The sequence below is a fragment of the Epinephelus lanceolatus genome, chromosome 1 (genome assembly GCF_041903045.1).
Source record: "Epinephelus lanceolatus isolate andai-2023 chromosome 1, ASM4190304v1, whole genome shotgun sequence".
Classification (NCBI taxonomy): Eukaryota; Metazoa; Chordata; class Actinopteri; order Perciformes; family Serranidae; genus Epinephelus; species Epinephelus lanceolatus.
The window spans coordinates 27127021-27148424 of NC_135734.1; the positions used below are offsets into that span (position 1 = coordinate 27127021).

Sequence of the window (21404 nt, forward strand, 5' to 3'; positions counted from 1 at the left end):
GGAAACCAGGTGTAACACAGTGTCCTAACAGCAGTTGAGCGTTGCTCTCTGTCCACACTGAATCTGTTAAATATGTACTTCTATTATGTCATGTAAAAACCACATAGGCTACCTATCAGCTGTGCGCTCATGATAATTGCCTTAAGGCAGACAAAACCAATCAAAAGATGGGTGAGAGGTTTGTGGACATGGACTGGGTAATATATATCCACTTACAGTTGCACTATCTGATCAGGCAGGTTGCATTGTAGTGTGTGGACACATATGAGCACCGATCTGGTGAATCCGATGACAAAGTCGCCTTGAAAAGACAAGTGCAGCCACGGTCTTTGTTTTGTACAAGCTGTGTCCTGAATGGACATTTGTAAAAGCTCCTCTTCATGGTACATTTAAGGACACTCTGACATCTGTGATGTGTGAGCCGCATTGTGTTCATAAGCGATGCTGCTGTTACAACAATGCCAAGAGACAAACAACACTGTCAGAAAGATAATGTGTATTTCTTTGATTTAAAAGGTTGCTGTTGAGTACCTAAAGTCCTAAATCACAAATGTTGGAATGGACCAGCATGAGCAGGGTTGCCTGATCTTGCCATAAATTTGGACAGCCCTTGTTTTCAAGCATTTAACCCGTCTTAGTTCTGGCAATTACACCGTATGTATTGTTTTGGAAAATCAACTGTAATCTTTTTGACATGTGTTGTCAAGGACAGGGTAAATGACGAAGATGTTGTACAAGGAAAACCTGCTTCTCCCTTTATCTTTCCTCCTTTTTGTCCTCTCTATAGTGTAAAGGTGAATAGCAACAGTGCACATAAACGCAGCTCGAGCCTCTCTGCAGAGAAATGACAACATCTTTGATTTATGGGCAGATGAGTTCAGACTCAGACAGAAGAGATAAATGCGTCCTTCATGCTGGTAAAATGATATTTTTCTTATGATATTTCTCTGGAAATAAGTCCGATGCAATGTTTGTTTGTTGCTTCACTCATGAAAAATGCTTTATCTTCCTCAGACAATGGTGTAGTTAAAAACAGATCTCATTAAGTTTCTTTTCTTTTATATATCACATATTTTTTAAAGGTGCACTGTGTAAGATTTAGGGGGATTTAATGACATCCAACGCTGAGGATTGCAGAGTGCAACCAGCTGAAACTTCTCCCAGTTTGAATTCCTTCAGTATCCAGGAGGTTTTAACTAGGAGCCAAATTATTCACAGAGGTTTCTTCCTCTCCTAAACAAAGGGACCAGGTGATGTGTTCCATGTAACAAATCAGTGTTTTTTCTATGCAGTTTGGGACATTGCAGACGGGCTGCCTGCTGTTTGCTCACCTTTCTTCTTTGCTAACTTAGGATCCAGACATTCAGCAGGTTTTTACCTTTAAGAGCCAAATTATCCGCAGATGTCTCTTCATCTCCAGAACAAAATGGACCCGGTGATTTAAACCAGTAAAAACACTGAATAAAGCAGTTTCACTTAAAAAAAAGTGTTTTTTCTGACGCTGCTTGTCACAGAGGGGTTGCTAACTATCGTGGCCACCGCAAAGACTTGAACGACCCAATCTAGAGCCAGTGTTTGGTTTGTCCGTTCTGGGCTACTGTACTGGCTACCTGTTCCCTATTTTGATATAAACGGCTCATTCTAAGGTAATGAAAACACACCAATTCTTATTTTCTGGTGAATTTACACTTAAGAAAACATCCTTATTCATTTCTCCCAATATATCCCTCTAAATCCTACACACTGGGCCTTGAAGCTTTACTGAAACATAAGCATGAACACAGCCTCAAAAGACTGAAATCAGTGTATAAACGCAGGTGGTGAGCGCCCTGGTAAATGGTCAGTGGTGCTGTAACATATGCAAATTATAATAAATGAGCTAAAACATGCAAAACCACCAGTGTGGTCAATGAATGATGACACAACTGCATCTCAAAATGCTAAACTAACATCACAGCCAGATAAATGATATGTTAATAATGCCACCTCACCCTCTTATTTTTGCTACACAGTGTATTAGAAGCCATGTACACACTTCTGTTGAAGGTTTGTGGACTTACAATATTGCGAGCTGAGAAGTTTCGGATGGGATCCTCAGCAGCGAGTGAGACGGAGCTGAGCATGATGAACACCAGGATGAGGTTGGTGAAGATGTGGTGGTTGATGAGTTTGTGGCAAAACACACGAAACCTGGAGGAGAAAGGAAAGACAACACAGCCAGAGACATCATTGTGATATGAGGCACAGTATGGGTTTATGTGTGTGAAGCGCGATGTGTGTGTGTTTCGTACGGGTTTGTGCTGCTGAAGATAAAGAAGGCGCTCCCCTCTGGGATAGGAGTGATCTTTTCCTTTTTCACCAGCTCCGAGATGACCGGCCGAGGCCCCGATGGAACTTCTGGATCCTCCTCCTCCGCTGCAGTGTCGTCAATGTCCTCTTCTTCGTCCTTACAGAGGAAAAGAAAGTTTGAAAAGTGTGTCAGTGCATATAACTCCTCAAACTGTGCAGATAAGTTTGATGTTTGATTAAGAAAGTAAGGATACCTTGTCATCTTTGTCATCGTCCTTTTTGTCCCTGTAACGAACACAGATACTGTCATGAGTGAGAGTCTGGGCATGATATTTGTCATAAAGAGACATAGTAGGACATTTAGCTGTCACCCTTTCTTGTCTCCTTCATCCGTGTTGAGCGACTCCGCATCTGCCAAGTTGTCCACAGCAATAGCCAAGAAGACATTCAGCAGGATATCTGAGCAAAGCGTTCAGTGAAGGACAACTCTGTTAAATCCTCACATCTTGTACACAATTCATAATGAATGTAAGTTTAGTTTCAGGTGTGTTTGTATCAGTGACAGAGGATACAGTTTCCGCAGATGAAGAGGATGATGAAGTAAAAGCACACGATCATCCCAGAAGAGGAAGGGCCTCCGTACGCCATGATCCCATCATACATAACAGCGTTCCAGTCTTCTCCAGTCAGGATCTAAAATCAATCACCATATTTATTTTATAGGTCATGCATCAACAGTAATGTGTCAAACTTAACGACTATAGTTTACGACGCTTAATAACCCCCTGATCTCCAATGAGAGGCCATAATAAACCTGTTACAGTTGCTATAAAAGGGGCAGAGATACAGGAGATGCATGAGTGTGTTGAAATATGGTCAAAGGTTTCCTGACATATATATGTATCTTACACAAAACAAAACAATGTATAGAGTCATACAAAAGTAATCCCTCTAAATCATCACTTTTGACCCACTAGAAGAGTGTGTCGGTGTATTTATCCGCAGAGACTCTGCTTTCTGCCTGTATTGTCTTATTTTTATCTTATTTTGCTGTGTTCAGGACAGCCTATAAACAGGCAGCGACCAGATGCCAGACCATGAGCAGCAAGCACCCAAGAGGAACCTTCAAAACCCTTAGACAAAGGGCAAAAAAAATGCAGATAAAGCGAGGCAAAATGTTAAGCGGAGTGAGCTGGGGTTGGCTGTCAATTTCACTTTCGCTGTTTACGAACTGTAGCTGACGATTCCTGCATAGTACGGCTTTAAGATGAAGTCAATTTGTGATCCCAAAAGAACTTAAGGAACATATAACATACTGTACCTGACACAGCAATGCAACTATATATTCATGTTTAGCAACAGAATTGCATTTATCCATTGACTTCTTGTCATCGCCCGACTGAATACTGGAATTTTGACTCTGCAATCAGTACGTGAATCAAAGATTTGATAACAATATATTGGCTGATAACACTGTTTGTTGACATAGAAAACAATCTTGATACAGATTCATAAGATTTGTTTTTTCAAACAGTTTTACTCAGAGACATGGTGTCTCTCTTCATTTCTATGCTGATGATACACAGATGTTCCTGCCCGTTGGCTCCACAGACCCTGGAATGATGTGTTCACTCAGTGGCTGCCTCACTGTTGTTAAAAGCTGGATGTCAAAAAAAAAAACATCAGCTAAACTCAGACAAAACAGAGATTGTTGTCATCGGGCCCCAGCACGTTACTCAACAATGTGCCTTTGGCTGGTCCCCTGTTGGATCATATAAAACTTGTTGCCTGTCAGTTCTTTTAAAAGTTTGTATGTCTTGTCTGTTTTAATTATTGACATGTAAAGCACTTTGTCACTCTGTTTTAAAAACACTTTATAAATAAAGATTATTATTATCATTATGCAAATTTAGTGTTTCTTAAATGGGGGTACGGGTACTTTTGAGTACTGCAGGGGGTGCGTAAGATGTACGAAAGATTTTTTTATGTTAAATTAAAACATATCATACCCCTCCCTTTTTGTCCAGCCTGTACCAAATGAGTCATGTCTCAGGGAAGGTTATTTAAGAGGATGTGAGTCGTGTGACTGATGAAGATGCACCTGGCATCGAAATGTTATTCCTCAAATAAAGTTTCTTGCCTTGAAGCCATGTGCTCCAGTACAATTTGGACTACATTTCTGAAGTCTCTGAAGAAGTCCTGATAAAGTTTGCCCTAGCCTGAGAGCACCGGACAGGTCTGTTAGTCCTTGTGAGGCGATAGAAGTGCACTTAACCTCCTTCTTCCTCCGATCATATTTATGTTTGTTCACTGTGGGTTTCTACTAAAAATATTTTGCACTAGTCAGGGGGTACTCAGCTGACAAATCTTTCAGAGGGGGGTACATTATTGAAAAAAGTTTGAGAACCACTAAGTGGCACATTTGACAGCTGAAACATCAACTTGTCAGTGCTCTCTGGTGGACAAACGATGTCATAGTGACTCTGTTTCTAAATGACCTCAAACTTTATCTGTTCTATATCTGTGTCTCTCTTTAGCCTCTGTCAGTCTGTAAAACCTCTTAACCATAATTCTGTCTAAATCTGTTTGTACAAACAATTGTACAGCAGCTTTTTTCAATTTTATCTGCATGTATTTTTCAGCGAATGCATCAATGGACAAATGCAAAATGTTTACAGTTCAGATGGGAGAGACTGTGGTGTACAGTTGTGTCATAATCTGAACAGTAAATACCTGAAACACAGTGAGAAGGGCCTGGGGAAAGTTGTCAAAGGTGCTCCTCTTGGTCTGGGTCTCGTCAAAGTTGAACTTTCCACCAAACACCTGCATGCCCAGCAGGGAGAAGATGATGATGAAGAGGAAGAGCAGCAGCAGCAGGGAAGCAATGGACTTCATGGAGTTGAGCAGGGAAGCCACCAGGTTACTCAGAGACTGCCAGTGACTGTGGAGCGAGGTGGAGCAGCGGAGAGAAGGGGAGACCAGTGATTAGCTGAACACCTCAGACACACACACAGACACACACACACACACACAGCGTGATAACGGTCTTACCGTGTGACCTTGAAGATCCTCAGCAGGCGGACACAGCGGAACACAGAGATACCGAGAGGAGACATGATTTCCAGCTCGACCAGAATGGTTTCCGTGATGCCTCCGCACACCACAAAGCAGTCGAAGCGGTTGAACAGTGACACAAAATAGGCCTGTAGCCCGAGACTGTACATCTTCACCAACATTTCACACGTGAACAGGGCGAGCAGCACCTTGTTGGCCACATCTGAAACCCAGGGAAAAAGACACAACATTACAAAAACACAAATAAATAAAGAGAGAGAAATATGGGGTTTCAGGGTGACACATTAGAGAGTGTAGAGATTTGTTTTTTGTTTTTTTTTTGCAAAAGATACAAATGATGAAATAATTATTGCTGCTATTAAAACACCTTCTGCTGAGGCTGCACAAATATAATAGCTGCACACAAAAACACATTGTAATAACACAAAGAGTACAAAAATGTTCACAAATATTTAATATTTTTTATTTATATTTAATCGATTTAATTTGCATCTGCATCAGATACAAATGGCCAGAATACACATAGTGATAGACAATCAGGACATACATAATACATTCTGTCAAAAACTAGAGGAAAAGGGTTAAAATTATAGAAAATTTCATCACCATGACGTGAAGTTCACTGTCATGTCATGTTTAATTTTGGGATGGGATTCCACCTGCCGTCTATACATTCCAATGGAGCTGCTTGCCTAGAGCATACACCAAAAAGCTTTTCTAGCTTTCGGGTTTACTTCTGCGGCATAGAGCCCACTGAATATGCGCAGTAGCGTTTTTCCTGCTGGCCCCGTCCGCAAGTTCTTGTTTATAGACTTTGCATTGTGATGTTGTCACAGATTTTCAAGGCTTTTAAGGCACATATTTTTTAGGCTCCAGGAGAGTTTTACAAATATAAAACCACGATCACTCAAAAGTTCATAGAAATAATTGGTGTCCTGAGGTGTCCTGACAACAGTTTTACAGACATCTCTTTTACAATGGTGGTCTTTTTTTTTTTGCTGCAATACTGCGAATGGTCACTGGGAACATTTTGCTGCAAGGCTGAGCGGCTTTCCTGGAGGCCTGGTTACAAACCCAAATGTGCCACTTGTAGTCGCGTACCTGGACATTGTAAACTGTTTGAGTGCGTACACTTTGTGTGAGTTTGAAAGTTACAAACCCCTAGAAGGACAGTTTTGCAGCAGCTGAGTACAACTGAGTGCAGGAGCACAGTGAGACCTGTAAAAGTAAGGTGGCTCCTCTCTTTATGGCCCATTAGCCTATTAAATCAATAAAAAATACAAAAGGTGAGCAGATAACCAGGAGGCACAGGTAATAGAGACTCACAAGATGGCGCCCCCATTCTGCATGATGTGATGCACCTTCACAGCCTCTATATTAAGGAATCCTTTTAACTGTTGGTTCTCCTTGGCTCATGGTTAAAATTTTCACATAGATTCATTGAAATGAGAGAAACCATATGAACAAATAAGGCAATAACAAGATTTTTTTTTAAAGACTTTGATGTGAACTGTGGTGCTGTCCATACCTTGCACTTGTGTCAGCCACATAGGCTGGTTGTAATGCTCTGATGATATGGTGAGAGTGTTGAGGAACACCAGGATGATGACCAGCCAATAGAAAGGCACCGATTTGACAGCCAACCGGCACTTCCTGCGGCAGAACCTGTTCCAGCGGCGCCAGCGCCGACTGCAGGAGAAAGCAACGTCAGTACGAAGAATAACACCAGCGAGACTTTGCTAATGAACTTATTTAGAACAACTCAGGATCTGATCACATCGATTACAGCTTCTAAACAAAAGAATAAATACATCAGCTCAGTGTTTTTAAAGAAACTACAGTTTGTTTCCATTATTAAGAAGAATGCGAAGGCAGTGAGGGGGAAGAGCCACGGGGGAACTGCATCAATATCATTTTTGCAAGTCATACTGTACAGTAAATGAGCTGAAAAATACTGCGTAAGACTATTCTCTAAAAATACCTTATGGTACATGCTGACTTTCTAAAAGCTGTTGATTTATCATCCCCCAGTAAAGTCTCATTAAAATACAGTAAAATGAAAGCCAAGCACTTACAAATAAAAATCTGTATAATCTAATGCTGCGTACCAGCTCCCCTATAGTAACAGCTTAATGCAGCATGCAGAAACACAGCAGAGAGATACTGACCTGAACTTTGACTTTGAAATTTTTTGACTGTAAGAAAGAAGAATTGTTAAAGTTTACAAGTGCAAATTATAGCTGAGGCTTGTTAGGAGCATTGATTGGTTAGTAGGGTTCATTAACAACAACATGAAAAGTGTGAGACCACAGAAGTCAGCAGGGCACAGTAAATTAGCTGTTTGCTTTGCACATGAGAGACTGATGTGTTTTTAAATCTCTGCATCAACAGTTAACCAGAAGGGACAGCAATCTGATATATTGTAATTCAAAGTCACAACTGTGGTCTTGTTTTTGAAGAGGTTTGTTGTTGCAAAGTTCTCACCACAGAGGTCCGCAGCATGGTGTCTTTTCATCCTCCCCGTTTTGATTCTCGGTGTTCACAGATTCTGTTTCGCTGGCTGGAACGCTCGCTGCAGCAGCAAATAAAGCAGACATTTACAAAGAAGATACTCGTACGTGCTTCGCTGTGGCACAAGAAAATTCTTCAGATAGACACAGTGCAGTGCATCCCAGGGGGGGAGAAGTGTGAAAAGAAATCAAATTGAGTCGGCCTTCATCTCATCAGGCTATTCTGACAGACATTTCTTCAGAGCAAAAAAGATACACTAAAGAAACATACTTTAAAAGTCAGCAAAGATCAAAACGGGTTACACTCCAAAAACTCAGTGCATCACAATTATTTGATGTAGATCTTAAAACAAAAATTGTTGTGGTCTTCATCTCCAAAGCCACGGTGCAGCTTCAAAACTTTTGACCTCACCGAAAGGAAGGAGCTAAGCGCTGTGGCTGTGCATCACTGTCATCATTAGTATCATTTACCAAGTGCTGAAAGGGAGCTGACATGGGACAGGCGAGTGGACAGCTGCTCTGCGAGGGCTGACTGATGCAGACAATGAGGGAGCAGAGGGAAGAGGGGAGCAGGCCGAGGAGGACAGAGCTCTTAAAGCTGTCTCTGAAATGCTACACTCAAAGTCCTGCCAGCGCTGCAGAAAGACTGTCTGCGCAGACAGATGATGATTAACTGTGCGAAACGTCTCAGTGCTTTAACTTGTATGAGGGAGCATGGTGTGTGCCGCTGCTTAGCTTATGTAGACGTGTTGGCTTTGATTCCTGAGTGGTCGGACAGCTCTCAGCTCTGAAAATAGTGCTGACTGCTGGAGTAGTGATCTGGGTTTAGCCCTGTTTCCTATATTCACACTGAGCCGCTGCTTTTGAAATGGGACATGGAAGGAAAACGGGGCGTGCCTGCTATCAAACGCGGCTGTATTTCTACTCCACATCAGACTCGTTTAATGAGTAATTTTATTTTAGAGACCTTTGAAAAAGAACAAAACAGGGAGGAAAAAAAGGAGAGAACAAAGGCTGGAAAAGGCTGTGATGTTTGGACACGACGGGTTTAACACAATAGTAAAGCACAAAGTGATGAGGTATTAACATTAGGCTGCACATCAACACAAACACACACACACTCAGCAGTCACTTAGGATGCTCCAAATGTGATTTTAAGGCCACTGCTGCTTGCTGTCTTGATTAATTTTCTAGCTTTAAGTCCTGATGCATTTACCAATAATGTAGAATATTAGTAAAGAATAGCTCAATGATTCTTCACTGATAGATGGATGTAGTGATTTTAGCTTATCTCTCTATTTATGATACTTTTTGTACTTTAACATGTTACATGATGTACACGATGTTTATACAATCCACTTGCCAGATGCTGGCATTGAATATTTCTGCAAACCACAGACACTTTACATCTACTGGGCGGCTGAGAGGTGGAGCGGGTCATCCACCAATCGGAAGATAGGTGGCTCAGTCCCTGGCACCTCCAGCCCGCTGGAGCCTCGCTGTGTGAGGGCGTGTGAATGGTCACTTAGTGGCAGGTGGCACCTTGCATGGTATCTTCGGCCACCAGTGTGTGAATGGGTGAATGTGACATAGTGTAAAAGCGCTTTGAGTGCTTGGAAGACTAGAAGGCCGCTATACAAATGCAGACCATTTGCATTTGCACATTATTATGTTCACGTTTCAGTGGTTACATGTGGTTAGGCTTAGGTACAAAAACAGCCTGGTTATGGATAAGGAAAGATCATGTTTGGCCCCTTTTTGGGAGCATAATTACGGTTCGAAACGTGGCGACATCTCGGTAAAAATCAACTGCTTTTCAGGTTGCTACACGTTGCTGCCTTAAAAGTTGCTGATAACACAGTGATGTCTTGCTAAATCACAACCAGGTTTTTTTTATTGTCTTTCTCTAATAGGTGTTGAGCCATCCACCATCCCTTCAACCTACTGATGACAAAGTCAGCATGGTACTTTGTCACCTAAACACTGGTATGATATATATGAAATGTGCAAATAACATTTTGGTGGTTTGCAGAAATGTATGATGCCGCTATTTTTCTGGGCTTTTATCATTTGCATATTGTGGTGAATGTTGTCCTGTCTATCATATTGCACTACGAGCTCATCAAGGAAAGTTCCTGACAATGTTTGTTGTAAAAGCAATAAAATAAACTCAGCTGTTAACATTTTCATCTTTGATAAAAAGCAACAACTCCTCAGATTTCAGGTCTGATTCTGGTCTGATTATTGAGTGAAAACCGACATTTTTCTGTATCAGATTAATTTGAGCATCACACACACACTCACTCACATGCGTACACACACACACGCACACAAGAGCAAGAGAACACTGGAGGGAAACCACAGGATTTACCATGAGTGTCGGACGACTGGCTGAACCACCCAAACCTTCCTTTCTTCTTCTCAGTAAGGTCAGCCAGAGTCACCCCTTCATGTGTAATGCATGCAAGCCCATGCATTCAGACACAACGGCACAGCAGAGGAACATGGGGGGCGAGAATGGGCTGCTATCAAAATGAGTCAGAGCAGACAAGCACCACATGGACAACAACAGTATTCAAAATATCAATATCCAACAATGACAAGAGCAGCAGGAGCCACGGGGGGCTGCGGACACTGAGGAGGGCAGAAGAACAACACGGAGAGCTGTTAGTCACTGGAAGCGCCTGCAGGTGACAAGGCCCTGCACTCACATGTTACAGTGCAAATTAAAGCATTTGCATGTTAACGTGCCGGCAGGGGCTCATGTATCGTCAACAGACACCAAAAGCCAGGATGGATGTTGAAGAAAAGCAGCATGGACCTGCCTCCTCGTCACACAGAACCTCCACAGCTTTAACTTAACATAAAACTCTATACATGAGTAGAGGAAAAGACAGGTGGGAGAGGCGACAGTAAATGGACAGAGTACATTAAAAATGAGGGGAGATCGTAATGAGCAGACAGAGTGTAAAAAATGAATATCCTACACTCAAACTATAAGGTGAATCAGTCACAGTTTCTCCGTTCTGCATCATGTGTGCTGCTTACAGAAAAGAGGATTTGGATTAAGAGTTTTTCTACTGCTCAAGTGATATCATTTTTTCCCCTTCTTCCCTTCTCAAAAAAATCTCTAGTGGTACTCACAGCGTGTTCCACTTCTATCGGTGACATACATCGAGCGTGAAGATAAGAACAGGCTGTACAGTTCTGCTTCAAACACCTGTCACATGTTTGTGCTGAACACCTCTAGAGAAAGACTATCTCTTAGTCAGTGCGTGCTTTTATGTTATGTATCTGTGTGTGTGTATGTGTGTGTGTGTGTGTGTGTGTGTGTGCACTGTGTATAGCCAAGAAAGTCTCACTGACTGTGGCACAAATACTGTTGATAATCTTGCATCATTAAGGGAATATTGTTATTTAACCGTTAACTGTGCAATGACTGCAGTGTAACTGACCTTTCACTTGTGACCATTTTGATTTACCTGCTTCATCTACTTCTGCTTCAGTCACTGAATTCTTGTTTTCTGTTTTTTTAAGCTGAATCAGACCCAGAAAAGATCTGCATGGACTGCATCATTGACTATTGATGCAACTGTCGGTAGAGGACCTTGATATTCTCTCCTCTCTGAGGAATTTTTTGTGCATGATAAAACACTGTGGTGTAATGTAACTAAGTATATTTACTCAAGTATTGAACTAAGCTTCAAGTCTGTCATACTTGTACTTAACTAAGTGGCAACTGGGAGCACCTGGCCAGTCACCCAGTGGGAGCTCACTTTAGCCTGGCTGTGCAATCAATTTATCAGTTCAAACTAATTAATTATGATGAACGCATCAGTATTTATAATCCAGTAACACAATATATCCTCCTGAGACCCTGTGTCCTCATATGAGGACATCACATTTTGAGTCGACTTGACCTTATACTTCATTCTACTTAGAAACTTAGACCTGTTGGTAGGAGCACAATACACTAATCTATGTAAAAACAAGATGGCAGCCATCTCAGAGTCAGTCTGCAGCCGATCCTGACACAAAAGTGGACAAGGTCCAAAACCTGATCACATTCTATGGTTGAAACTTGTATGGCGACAAACGTGACCAAATTTAGCAACAGAAACAAGCTGAGACACTGTTAATTAGGAAGAACTCATTTGAGGACTTTGGGACTTTATTATCATTGGCAATATTTAGTATTTTATAGGGTCCTGCTGATCCCAAATAGCCAGGAGAAATTTAAAATGCATACCAAGTACAGGTCTCAGGAGGATATATAATATTCTGAAATGGGCCCCTCTGCATAATGAGTATTTTAACTGTTGTATTTTAACTTTTTTCACTCTATAGTATTGTTACTTTTACTGATGTAAAATATCTGAGTACCTCTTCAAACAGCAGTTAAATGTTGGTGCAGAATTGTAGGGCTAAAAGAGGAGCATATTTTAGCTTGTAGGCTTTTTTTTTTCTCCTAATTAATACTCGCTGTATCTGTGCTAGATATGTCTCAACGTGATTGACCAGTTATCTGGGACAATAAGAAAAATAGAGCACTTTCCACCCGAATGTTCACAGGAGTGCAAAGAAAAGCACCTGTTTTGTTTTAAACAGCATTATGGGATAAAAGTGTCTCCTGCAGAGAGAAATGATCTGTTAGCTAATCCACTGTGACACATTATAGACTCATGGAATACAAACTCCTGCATTTTCTGATTATATAAAAATGCTCCTAATTATAGTTCACAACCCTCTCGAGCCAACAGTAACACACACTGCTGGATATTTTTCTTGATGTGGCCGAGACAGGTTCAATCAGTTTGCTGTATTGAAGGGCTCTTGTGATGCCAGTGCAGCATTACTCTGGCAGTAATGGCAGAAGGTGCTTACGATTGCGCTTGCTTTCCTCATCGGCTTCATCCTCGTTGTCAGGGTCGATGTCTTCGGCCTGAGTGATCCAGTCCAGGTAACCCTTCAGATCCTCCTCCAGCTGCTGCTTCTCACGCAGCTTCTGGAAGTCTCCGCGGGCTTTGGCCTTCTCTCTCTCCTTGGAGAACTCTCTGGGTTTGCAGATGCACACATAGACAAAAAAGTGCAGACACATACACAAATACACAGGAGTGCATGAATAATCAAACACACACACAAACACTTTCACAGCAAACAAGAAATGGAGATATACAAGTCGTCCTCCCTTTACTAAAGAACCTCTCTGAATGACTTCACTCTACATATTCACACGCCTCAATCACAATCTTTCAATGCCTTGTGTGTTTTTGTGAACCCTTGCCACTGGAGGGAGATGTACACCTTTGAAAGACAACACAGTGCTATATTTAGAGTCCAACAGTACAGTAGCGTATCCTTCAGGCGAGCATCTTAATCATACAGGAAAGGCAATTTAGGTGGACAGATGGTTTGGAGAGACACAAAACATTTGCACATCGTCTAAACTCATAGACTATATAAAACAACAACTGTGGAAACTACAATGTGTAACAGAGGACGGTGGGTAAATATATTCGGTGCATGGTGGGATATTGTCATTACTGAGAAAAATGTGTGTTTCAGCTGTGACAGTGAGAAAGATATTTGATGGTAGGAGGGAAGCAAAGCACTTTTATAAAACTGCATTTAGAAAGTTAATGAAAATAATAAAATATGCCAATTTAAAGCATCCAATAGAGCATCTGAGTTGATGATTCTGCTAACCTTGTTGGCTTTTAAAAAAAAAAAAAAGGCTTTGCTGGCTGGTCAACCATCCAGAGTTAATTCTACTGTAATACCCCACCCCCACTCCACAGAGCTGGGAAAGCAAACTGGGGTTTGAGGGAGCTTAGGAGCGCAGAGGGAGTGAAGGGCGAGGAATAAGATTAATTTCTCTCTCAGGAGGTTGGGTGGGTTGAGGATGGGGTGGGGGAGGAAACGCTCACTTTGCAGTTGCCGTGGAAAGGACGTGACAGTGTGACGCCAACAGAGGTCAGAGAAGGGAGGCTGAGAAAGAATATTCATATATCTTGTGGTCCTTACGCAGAATAGCCAACCACGGGTGTAATATCTTGCTATAAAGACTGTCAGGCTTACATCCAAAGATTCTGCAGCACTCATTACACTATAGCAAGCAGTGCCAGGTTGCACAACAAACCACTGCAAACGAAAACCACTGCACAGTTGTCCTCTTACCCACTGAGCACACCTAACACAAGGTTTAACACGAAAAAGGATCCCAGTATGATCAGGCTAACAAAATAAATCCATGGTGTTTCCCATCCGATGGCGTCGTTGACCTACGGGAGCCCAGAAGTCGCCGGTTAACAGACAATAACACAAACAAGAACAGAGACCCCCTGGCCTGATATAAAGCAGAAGGTCTCTGTCAGCAAAGAGAGGAAGGTGCTTACCCGCTCAACACACCCAAAACCAGGTTAAGAACGAAAAAGGAGCCGAAGATCACAAGACTGACAAAGTACACCCATGGAAGCTCAAAGCCCATAGCATCGTTCATCTGGAGGAACAAGCATCACCACAGAGGAAGAAGAGGAAGAAGAAAAGAGTGAAACAAACAGTTAAAGGAAGAAACTGACCAAAAAGAAGACAAGTTAGACAAAAGTAGCTTCAGATGGAAAATCTTGCAGAAACACTAAAAGTAGCAGGATAGCATCTTATTGTTACAGTGAGTTGTTGAATGCATTCAATCATTTAGTCAATCAATCATATCAGAGTGATAAGAGCTGCCTCAGGAAGTTATCAGCAGCCTCATCATCACAATGTCAGTCACATTATGGCTGTGTGTCTGATCCGAGCAGACGTCTGAGCTGAAGGCGTGTGACAGTCACAGGATGTTGAATTGGGAGGGCAGAGACTCACCCAGTACAGCACGTCGGTCCAGCCCTCCATGGTGATACACTGAAACACCGTCAGCATGGCAAACAGGAAGTTGTCAAAGTTGGTGATGCCTCCGTTGGGACCTTGCCAGCCTTCCCTGCACTCGCTGCCGTTGATGGGGCATTGGCGCCCGTGCCCTGAGATCGCACATGGAGCGGGTTCCTCTTCTGCTATCGCATCTAAAGAAAGAGAGGAGGAAACAGTTTCTGTTGGGTCACAAACTGCAGACCATGTTTTCAAGTTATCGTCATATCTGGCCTATAAATACATTTTTTTTCCATTTTGATTGTACTAACTGGAGTAATCATGTAACTTTTGAGCAAAACTACAAAATTAGTAGATTAGAAATGGTTCTAAATTTCACATGTAGGCGCTTCTGCAGAACTAACACTTGCAATGATCAACAGCACTTAACACTTTCTAAACTTCAAAGGTTTACCTACAAAAATATTATAGTATCATAATTATAATATTATGATACTAGTCATATTATAATCTGCAAGGAGAAAGCTGCTGTTCTCTAAGAAAACATTCTCACTTTACTCAAATGAACATGCAGAGCAGCGGTCAAGTACAAGGGAGGGCAGGAAAATACAAACACTGGCCCTCATTTAGCAATTTAACGTACAAACCAGCACAACTCCGAGCACATAAATGATAGGGTTTGCGTTTAATACATGAAACATTCTTTTCTTGCCAATTGAAATTTCCCACCCCAGTATATTCTCTGAACAGGCCTCACCCCAAATTTACAATATAAGGACATGTAATACAGCCAAGAGGAGAAACTTATCTCGGCTAGAAATGGAAATACTGACATCTGAGGTCCAATTTAACCAGTTGGATTTTTTTCACATCCTGAAAAGTGGCGTCAAAGGAAGTCATAAAAAGGCAGTATGGTAAGAAATCACTGCCTCAGTCAACAGTGTTGCAGTTAACCATCGGCCTTGAGGTTGGAATATTTGATTTACACATTTTGCACATTACACATTTACATTTTTAAATGATTATTTTTTGTGGCTGCAAATACTTAGATGACAGTCAGAATATGGTCTAATAATAATTCTCCACCTCAGCCAGATTTACTGCTGCACTGCAAGTCCATGCTGACTCAAACTTGTGCACATGAGCTGAGACGTGACATCAGATTTGATCATAGCCTCCATTCACATCCACTTTGATAATGCCGAGCTTTGCGTGGAAATGACTGTACGCCCAGTTTTCTGCAGCACATTTGTTTCATAAATGAGGGCCACTGTGTCTGAGCAGCCCCACTCAGAGAGAGCAACAAGTTTTGGACCCCTGAAGAGACTTGCCATGTCAGTTAGCAAAAAGTCATCACCCACATAAGACAATCACATGAACACAGACACAGCAGATATATTGTGTGGTCATGGTGTTGCAACTAGAAACACATTGATAATGTTTGATTCCCCATTTAAGAAAAAGTGGTTAAAATAAAATTTCAAGAGCTCTGGTGGGAGGGAGAAGCATGCCTGAGTCTGTCCATGCTTCAGCTTGTGCAGAAGCTGTTATGTCAACCTGACTTGATGAGTTGTGTAAAAGAATCCTTTGTACACCTGTTAAGCTGGGCCCACATGCTGTCAGACTAAACATCAGGTTTCACCTTCAGAGTTGAGAAATGTGTGTTGATGTTGGTTGAAAATTGGTGTAAAGTAGTCATTTTCAGGTCAGGCTACTTTTAACATAAAATCACTACATGCTGATGATCGCTTTGTAGCTGAAATACATTTGTGTCTGTTCATTTTTGCACATATTAAATAGTAACATTTTCTGTGAGTGCCGGTGTTCTGCTTGTTTTTGGGTTCTCGCCACATCCGTGCACCTCTGTTTATCCAAGATTTTTGCTGTTGGGCATGCTGCTGCTCGTCAACATCAAATTACTACTTGTTACAGTGTACAGAATACAACATGTGTAGAAGGCTGACTTGATGTTATGTGTACAACACAGAGTAAAGAGGGCGTACCTGAGCCAGGAATGAAGCAGGTTGCGTGCATTTTACCGATGAAAAGCTCCAGGCCAATAATAGCATAGATGATGATGACGAACAAGACCAGGAGGGCAATGTGAAGGAGAGGGACCATGGCTTTAATGATGGAGTTCAACACCACCTGTAAACCTAAGCAAAGAGGAAAAAGCTTGGTTGCACTGTTCTCACTCCCTGTTCTCACTGCAAAAACTTGAACTCTTGTGTCTCTTAGAAGTCATGATGGTTCTCATTAGGGTTGAGTGATATGACAGTGCGACGGTAGAAATGTTTGTTTTTTTTCCTTTTGTTTTTGTGACAGTAAAAATGTGTCCACCAGGAAAGATCTGGCAATATGTTTCTACCCTATGAGCTATTCGGAGCATGAGGTTTTTTTCCCCTAAGATGCTGAAGGCATAATCTGCCTTACTCTGCCTTAATCTGCCTCTGATTGGCTTACCCTCACCAGTCTCACTCCTCATGCCCACACCTTATCAATCCAACCAATAAAGGCAACAAGTACCAGCCAGTCAGAGGGAGAGTACATAGAGTCATGCCTCCCCCATCCTAAGAAATCAGGGGTAGATTCTAGCATGATCTTGTAATTCTCACAAGATCTTCACTGTTTTGAGTCTTTTGTTTTAAAAATAACCAAATGTGATGAGGCCCGGTACGGTTATTACAAACCACTTATTAATTGAATTTACTGAACAATTTTCTGTATCATGATATATACTGTTACATGAATATGTAATTACATATACTGTGATAGAAGATTTGACCATATGGCCCAACCCTAGTTCCCATAATAACAAGCTGACAACATAAATATAACAACATAAATTCCTAATATATTGTTTATCAACAACAGATGTGAGCATACAGTATGTGTGCAGAGTGGGATCATCATACTGTAACCTACTCTATGCTTTTATTTTTAATTTTTACATATCTGATACCAGTTTCAGTATTTCAGTGCATCTAGAATCACATATGGTTCATAAATGTGTCAGAAGTGTTTACTCTGGGTTTGTTTGTATTGCAGCGCTCATGTCTCTGGGGCGCTGATGTAGATGTTGAATAGATGTTTTTGAAAAACAGTCCTCAGGGATCGTACATCGACCATCTGGACTCTTCATGTGTAACCCTTCAACCTAGAATACACTGGGACTTGTATAGGGGCTAACACCATTATACAATCTATACAGAGACACCGGGTTCACATGGGTTGCTTATGTGTTGGTATATGGAGCTCAGCACTTACTGGGTACTCCTGAGACCAGCCGCAGGGGTCGCAGCACACGGAAGGCTCGAAGGGCTTTAACATCAAATCCACCTGGTTTTCCTCCGTGTCCGTGCATCGACGGATGGTTACTTTCTTCACCGTCTGACTTCTCTTCTTTGGTCAAAAGCTCCAAGACAACACTGAAGAGTCTGTTGGAAAACAATGACAGAACCTCACACTCAAAGTCTCCTGAGGAAAACACACTTGTGTTTGTGTCAGAGCTGCTATATTGTTTGCTCCAGTGAATGTTTGTTCCTTATCTCGTGTTAAAGATGGATCAATCGGCAGCTACTGATTTTTTCCATTTTTGAGAGAGGAGATGTTACCTTTGGCTCTGGAAAGTTGTCCTTTGAATCCTGACTTTTTTTTCATCATTTATCATAAAAATAATCAGCAGATTAATCAATAATGAAAATAACATTACTTTTACCAATAGTAATAATTGTACTTCCTGTTGCTCATTGAGGTCGTAGTGTTGTACTGGAGTGCATTACACTGAAAGGTATTTCTTATATTCTACCCGTCTCATGCATCTAAATGGGGTGGACAAAATATTAGGATCACCTCTCGATATAATGTAGTCAAGTTCAACACCACTGCAAACTACAACCTCAATAATAAACATGTAGTTACGTTAATACCTCTCTGATAGTGTCAATCAAAACATTATTGTCTATGTAAAGACAGAATTTATGGCAAAGCTGTTGTATTGGATCATATTAGACTGTACAAGTGTACCTAATGAAGTGGCTGTTGATTGGACAATTACAAGGATACTTGTGTGGGTATTATGTGTAAATGAACTGGTAAACTTCCCTCCACATTACCAGCGGCAGGGTCTCTCTGCTCTGCTCAAACTACAGATTGTATTTCCACATTTTTGTGTGCCCGCCACCACGGACACAAGAGTATAGAAGTGGATCAAAGTTAGACTACACTAAAACCAGGCAGTGCTGATCCAATATAAACCAAGATTCTGTCACTGTATTGCCTATTTTTAGTCTAAAATGTCTTCAGAAACATGTTTTGGCGCACTGTTTGGCTGAAATATGAGAATCTGTGAACCAGAAGCAACCCCAGACTGTTTCCTGTGATATAAAAATGAGGCGGAAAATATTGAGATCAAACAGTAAAATATGAACCAAGATTCTGTTACTGTGTTGCCTCTTACTAAAATGTTTTCAGAAACATATTTTAGATTGGGGCGGCACGTTGGTGCAGTGGTTAGCACAGTCGCCTCACAGCAAGAGGGTTCCAGGTTTTAACCCACAGGCTGGAGCCCTTGATTTAATTGGTGCCTCTAAATTGGCTGTAGGTGTGAATGGTCGTCTGTCTCCATGTGTCAGCCCTGTGATAACACTGTGACTGATGATCTGTCCAAATGTACCCCGCCTCTCACCCAATGTCAGCTGGGGTAGGCTCCAGCCCCACCGCCACCCTGAACAGTATAAGCGGTTTTGGATAATGAATTAATACAAATTCATGAATATTTTAGCTTACCATTTTACTGTAATACAAGATCCTTTGTTACCAGCCGACGCCTTATTTTTTCCTGTGATAAAACAACACAGTCTCACTCTGAAGTCATCGAAATCCAGTGCTTGGGCAGTGACTTGTGGCGTCAGACACAGAGGAAAAAAGGTTTAAGGCATGATATGTGTTGTCATTGTTATAGTTTAACGACGCCTGGCAGGATTACCAGAAGTTAAGGTGGCTAAGTCCAAGTGGGACATGTGGGAGGGATGGTGGATGGGTCCAACAGACATCAACTTGCACCCGGGAGAGCAGTGTTTCCATCCCGTAAGATTATAAAGCCAAACCCTGTTCTTGTTTTCTAAACAGTTAGTTGAAGGGAAAAAAAAACAATTTGTGGTGTTGTACTGAAGTATTGCGTTTATTTTGAAAGAGACTGTATGTAAACGGTAAATTTCCTGTGAAACAGAAGTGTATTTTGAAAGAAGACAATGTATGTAACAGGCAGAACTTGACACGGCATCCCATCAAGTCAACAACCAATACACCCAGGGTACCTTGCATGGCATATCTGGATGTGGAAAGTAAATGACCAAACATCAATTTGTGACAAGGTCGGAGTGAGAATGTGTTGAATAAAACGGCAAAGCTGACATTACGTCACCCACCAGCAGGAGTGTTTATTGGGTCTGTGCAGGGCAGTGCATTGTGGTAGTTGTTGTCCACTTCTTGAGCAAAAGCCACTGCCCTGACTTCTGCCATTGCACTTGTGTCGTTCTGCATAGACAGCCTAGCTTTATAACAAGACCATCTTTCCAGCTCTGAGATACCTCTTCAGTAACTGCAATGTCCTGATACATTCATTCATGCATTCACAGAACCTTCTGAGACATGTTGCACTTTTATTTTACTGTAGTTGATCGCTCAAACTCATTCTGTGAAACCATAATGTAGCATGTGCCATCAGTTTACTTTACAGCCACCCACAAACCATACTGATATCATCAGGACACAGTTAGATGAACAGGAGTACTACACATAAATTAAATATAATGCACAGTTAATTTTAATAGACGCTGTAATGGTTTGTAAACACTGTACTGTAGCTCTCACATATTCATAGTATTTTTTTAAGACCTGGTAAAACATTTGTCAATTATTTATTTTCAGTATAAAGCCAGTGGCGATGCTGAGGGTGCAGCACAGCACCTCTGTTGTCTCAACGCCCAGCTAAAACTATATAAACAGCAGATAAATGTTGTACTGGAACAGTTTCCTACAGTGGTCACTAAGTGAAATCAGCAGTGAGCAAAGAGGACACTTCATTACAGTCAGTTAGACATTCCTCACCTAGCCGAGAGGGGAAATCATCTCGACACATCACATCAAAGCTGTGGACTAAAAGCAGTGAATGAAGCTGCCGATAGGAAGGAGTTCTGAGGGCCCATAAGCAGTCTGCTCAGACTTATGTTATACTGAGTCACAGCTGTAAGACCGACCGCCCGCCACTGGAGGTTCATTACTCATCCAGTCATGTTCAAAAGGAAAAATATCGACACTTTTTTACTGCACGTACCTGAGGAGAGCCGCTTTCATAAAAGTGATACATCAGGTTTCTTTACCAGCTAAGCTGCATAACTCTAGTGCAGCCGATACAGATGTTATTAGTCTACTAAATGGACCTTTACCTGTGTTTTTTAGCCTCATAGATGTGGGTTAGAAGGCGTCAGCCACATCTACTATCAGGTTCTAACGCTGTTATCAGCCCATTTAATGGCTGTTTGCATATCCAGCATTGTGAAATGGTCACAGTTTTGCCAGGTTTCACTTTAACTTTCATTAGGTTTAGGCATAAAAACAATGTGGTTGGGTTTAGGAAGAGATATCATGGTACGTCAGTTAAAA

General features: G+C 41.6%; 1 protein-coding gene across 11 annotated transcripts in view; it reads right to left on the bottom strand.

Moving 5' to 3' along the window:
- The window catches only part of cacna1da (calcium channel, voltage-dependent, L type, alpha 1D subunit, a), a 100005-nt gene that overhangs the window by 35138 nt on the left and 43463 nt on the right, over positions 1–21404 (bottom strand). For 7 of the 11 annotated variants that reach the window (XM_078168538.1, XM_078168529.1, XM_033627078.2 and 4 more), the window contains exons 5-20: positions 18006–18175; positions 16742–16894; positions 14736–14932; positions 14270–14373; positions 12759–12928; positions 10246–10320; positions 7849–7936; positions 7533–7559; positions 6893–7053; positions 5341–5566; positions 5023–5230; positions 2862–2982; positions 2661–2748; positions 2544–2574; positions 2292–2446; positions 2061–2190 (exon numbers count right to left, since the gene is read on the bottom strand). In XM_078168538.1, the coding sequence (XP_078024664.1) occupies positions 2061–2190; positions 2292–2446; positions 2544–2574; positions 2661–2748; positions 2862–2982; positions 5023–5230; positions 5341–5566; positions 6893–7053; positions 7533–7559; positions 7849–7936; positions 10246–10320; positions 12759–12928; positions 14270–14373; positions 14736–14932; positions 16742–16894; positions 18006–18175 (2104 nt within the window). The remainder of the gene's footprint in view (positions 1–2060; positions 2191–2291; positions 2447–2543; positions 2575–2660; positions 2749–2861; positions 2983–5022; positions 5231–5340; positions 5567–6892; positions 7054–7532; positions 7560–7848; positions 7937–10245; positions 10321–12758; positions 12929–14269; positions 14374–14735; positions 14933–16741; positions 16895–18005; positions 18176–21404) is intronic. The other 4 variants (XM_033627081.2, XM_078168547.1, XM_033627082.2 and 1 more) reach the window with 1 other exon arrangement.